At 41.7% G+C, this 2,789-nt stretch overlaps 1 protein-coding gene across 1 annotated transcript in view; it reads right to left on the bottom strand.

Annotated features, from left to right (window-relative positions):
• Window positions 1-2,789, bottom strand: part of LOC102481913 (zinc finger protein 585A) — a 38,148-nt gene that overhangs the window by 5,080 nt on the left and 30,279 nt on the right. Inside the window, exons 3-4 of the mRNA XM_006161705.3 lie at window positions 1,409-1,535; window positions 1,034-1,126 (exon numbers count right to left, since the gene is read on the bottom strand). Of these exons, the coding sequence (XP_006161767.2) occupies window positions 1,034-1,126; window positions 1,409-1,535 (220 nt within the window). The remainder of the gene's footprint in view (window positions 1-1,033; window positions 1,127-1,408; window positions 1,536-2,789) is intronic.

Raw genomic sequence — 2,789 nt, 5'->3', positions numbered from 1 at the left:
AGAGGATAGAGAAAGATAGCAAGTGAACAATAGGCAGGATGTTAGTGAGAAACAGATATGGTTTATTATCTGTTGATGATGACGTGTATAGTATTCTCAACTGGACTGGTCTGGGAAGTATTTCATGATGGGTGAAGTCTTTTAACAAACAAAATGAGAAATAGTGATTGACTGTTTTAAAAAATTATAATAATAATAATAATTATTATTGGGAAAAGCTTGGAAAAGACATTGAATGATAAAGCGGGGAGATTGATGTCTCTGTATTGACTGACATGCATGGCATTCCCTTTTGAAAAAGCAATGGAAGTCAATGTAAAGTTATATGTAATCCAATGTAATATAAAGAAGATTATGATGATAATAAAAATAAAAATTAAAAAAAAAAGAGTAGATCCATAAATGTCTGAATATGTACATATATATATACATTTTTTTGAGAGATTTTTGCTATAGGGCGCATGCGCTCGCCAGACAGAGACAGAGAGACAGAAAGCGAGAAATCAACCCCCAGGGGGGATGGTCATGCCACAATCCCTTCTCCTCCATTCTCCTCTTGGGATCTTGGGCACGCACACACACGTGCCCAGTGTGAGTTCTAAGCCACCGGGTCTGGTTCTAACCCGAACCATGGTTGACTACGTGGGAGTCCAGCGACATAGCCATTATGCTAACTGCTGTTTCCCAATGTCTGAATGTATATTAAACAAAACAAAACAAAACAGAAAACTCTTAAGACTATAGGAAAGGCAAGGTGGAAAAAGAATGCTAAAGAAAAGGAACATAATCAAGAAGAAAGGTCTTTAATAAGACAGATTAGCACATGATCCCTAAAAGCCAAGGCATGACAAAGATCATCTAGATAGAGAACATTTTAGTTATCTGAGAGACCAACGTCAAGAATCCTTAAGCAATCCAAAATTTTAGAACCTTCCAGAGATCATCTTAACAGCATTTCAAAGATGCCAGTCCTTCTCATAGTATCTGATATTTATTGCCCTGTCTCCTATCTACCTGGGTCAGATCCACTCACCCGGACAGCTCGGATGGAGGCTCTCACTTGGTAATGCCCGTGGCTCCTTTCCTTGCTCCAACATGAAAACCCTTGGTTCAGGAACTTGATACCCTGTTCATGAAAAATTATACTGCTTATGTTACAGATCCCAATCAATAAAGTCTTTTTGTCCAATGAGGGAGAGGTGGTTCTTCAGAAAACAAACAATACATGTCTAGAAACAGAAATATTCAGAGTGCCCAAAAGAGAGAAAGAACCCTAGACAAATCAATGACAAACTCATGATATATTTATATGTTTCACAGCATCTGTCAACTGAGATAGACAGAAATTCTCAAATTAAACTTTAAATTCTAAAATGAACCTTTCAGATACTAAGGTTACTGTGCTTACCTACTGAGAGCAGGTGGCTGTAGGTTTCCAGCATTACATCCTGATACAGGTTTCTCTGAGCAGGGTCCAGGTGCTGCCATTCCTCCTTGCTAAAATCTATAGCCACATCTCTGAAGGACACTGATCCCTGTAAGGGCACATTCTTGTTCAATGTGAGTAGTCAAGTTTGGGAATATAGACTATATTTAGGAATATGGAATATGGGTTTTGTTGCTTTTAATTTAACTTCTCTTTTAAAAGCTCATCCCTGGAAAGTGATATCAGCAAGATGACCAATTAGAAGACCTACTGCTCACTGTACCCCCTTTCCCCCACATGCAAAGATAGCCAAAAGAAAATCAAAGGAGTAACAGAAACTTTGAAAAGCACATAAAACCAGCCATGTAGTAAAGCAAAGGAAATAGCTTGGCTCTACCATCCTACCCCTAAGTTCAGATCATCTTGGAATTAGGAAAGACTTCTCCCTGTGAGAAAAAGGTAAACAAGAAGATCTGAGCAGTCCCCATCACCACCTTGGACACCCATAGTCCTCACCAAAGGGGCCTCCTTGCAGTCCTCCCAGGTGCTTAGCCAAGCTGAGGTAGTTGCCTAGAGTCCACATAACTGCTTTCTTTCAAGAGAAGGAGCTGACATTGTGCCCCACCCCCTATGACCCACAGTGCTACTGTACTATACCATCTTAAACTGGAACCTCTGGGAGCCAGCAGGTGGCATGGTGGTTAAGGCTCTGAATTCCCACATGGCTAACCACTGTTCAAGTCCTGGCCTTGGTGACTTGAAAATCATGCCAGGTACATGTGGATGTGTGCCCAAAATTCCAGGAGAAGAACAGAAGAGACTGCAATGTGGCCATCCCACCTGAGGGTGATTTCTCACTTTGCCTCTCACTGTCTCTCTTCCCTCCTGTGAGTTCACACAAAACCTTAAAAAACAAAAACAAAACCAAAAAATGAACCACTATAGGAGTGTGCCCCACTTGGGGATGAGTAGCCATAGCACCTTTCAATACCTAAGGCTTGGTCAGAACTGAACCACTCACACCTGGTGGCCCACCATTTCCATGCTTAGCTGGTGCTATACCCTAGTTCATGGTGCCAAGCTGCCAAGGAGTCCCTCCATTTTTGCATCCAGTTACTGTAGTGCCCTAGCCACTAGGGTCTGGGTTGAAACAGTGCAGTACTCCTAGAGTAATTGGTGTCTTTGCCAATCTAAACAGAGCTGAACTAACCTAGTCCTCCACATCCCAGAGAAACAGAATATTCACTGAGCTGAGACATTCTGCCTTCCAGACCAAACAACTATAGTACTCTGCTTCCCTGGATTAGCACTAGTACCCTAGTGCAGTCTCAGCTGCTAAGATACTTCTTCAGGAGACTCATGG

This window comes from Tupaia chinensis, unplaced genomic scaffold (genome assembly GCF_000334495.1).
Source record: "Tupaia chinensis unplaced genomic scaffold, TupChi_1.0 Scaffold138910_1, whole genome shotgun sequence".
NCBI lineage: Eukaryota > Metazoa > Chordata > Mammalia > Scandentia > Tupaiidae > Tupaia > Tupaia belangeri.
The sequence above is the reverse complement of the archived record's forward strand: the minus strand, read 5'-3'. Positions and strand labels throughout refer to the sequence as shown.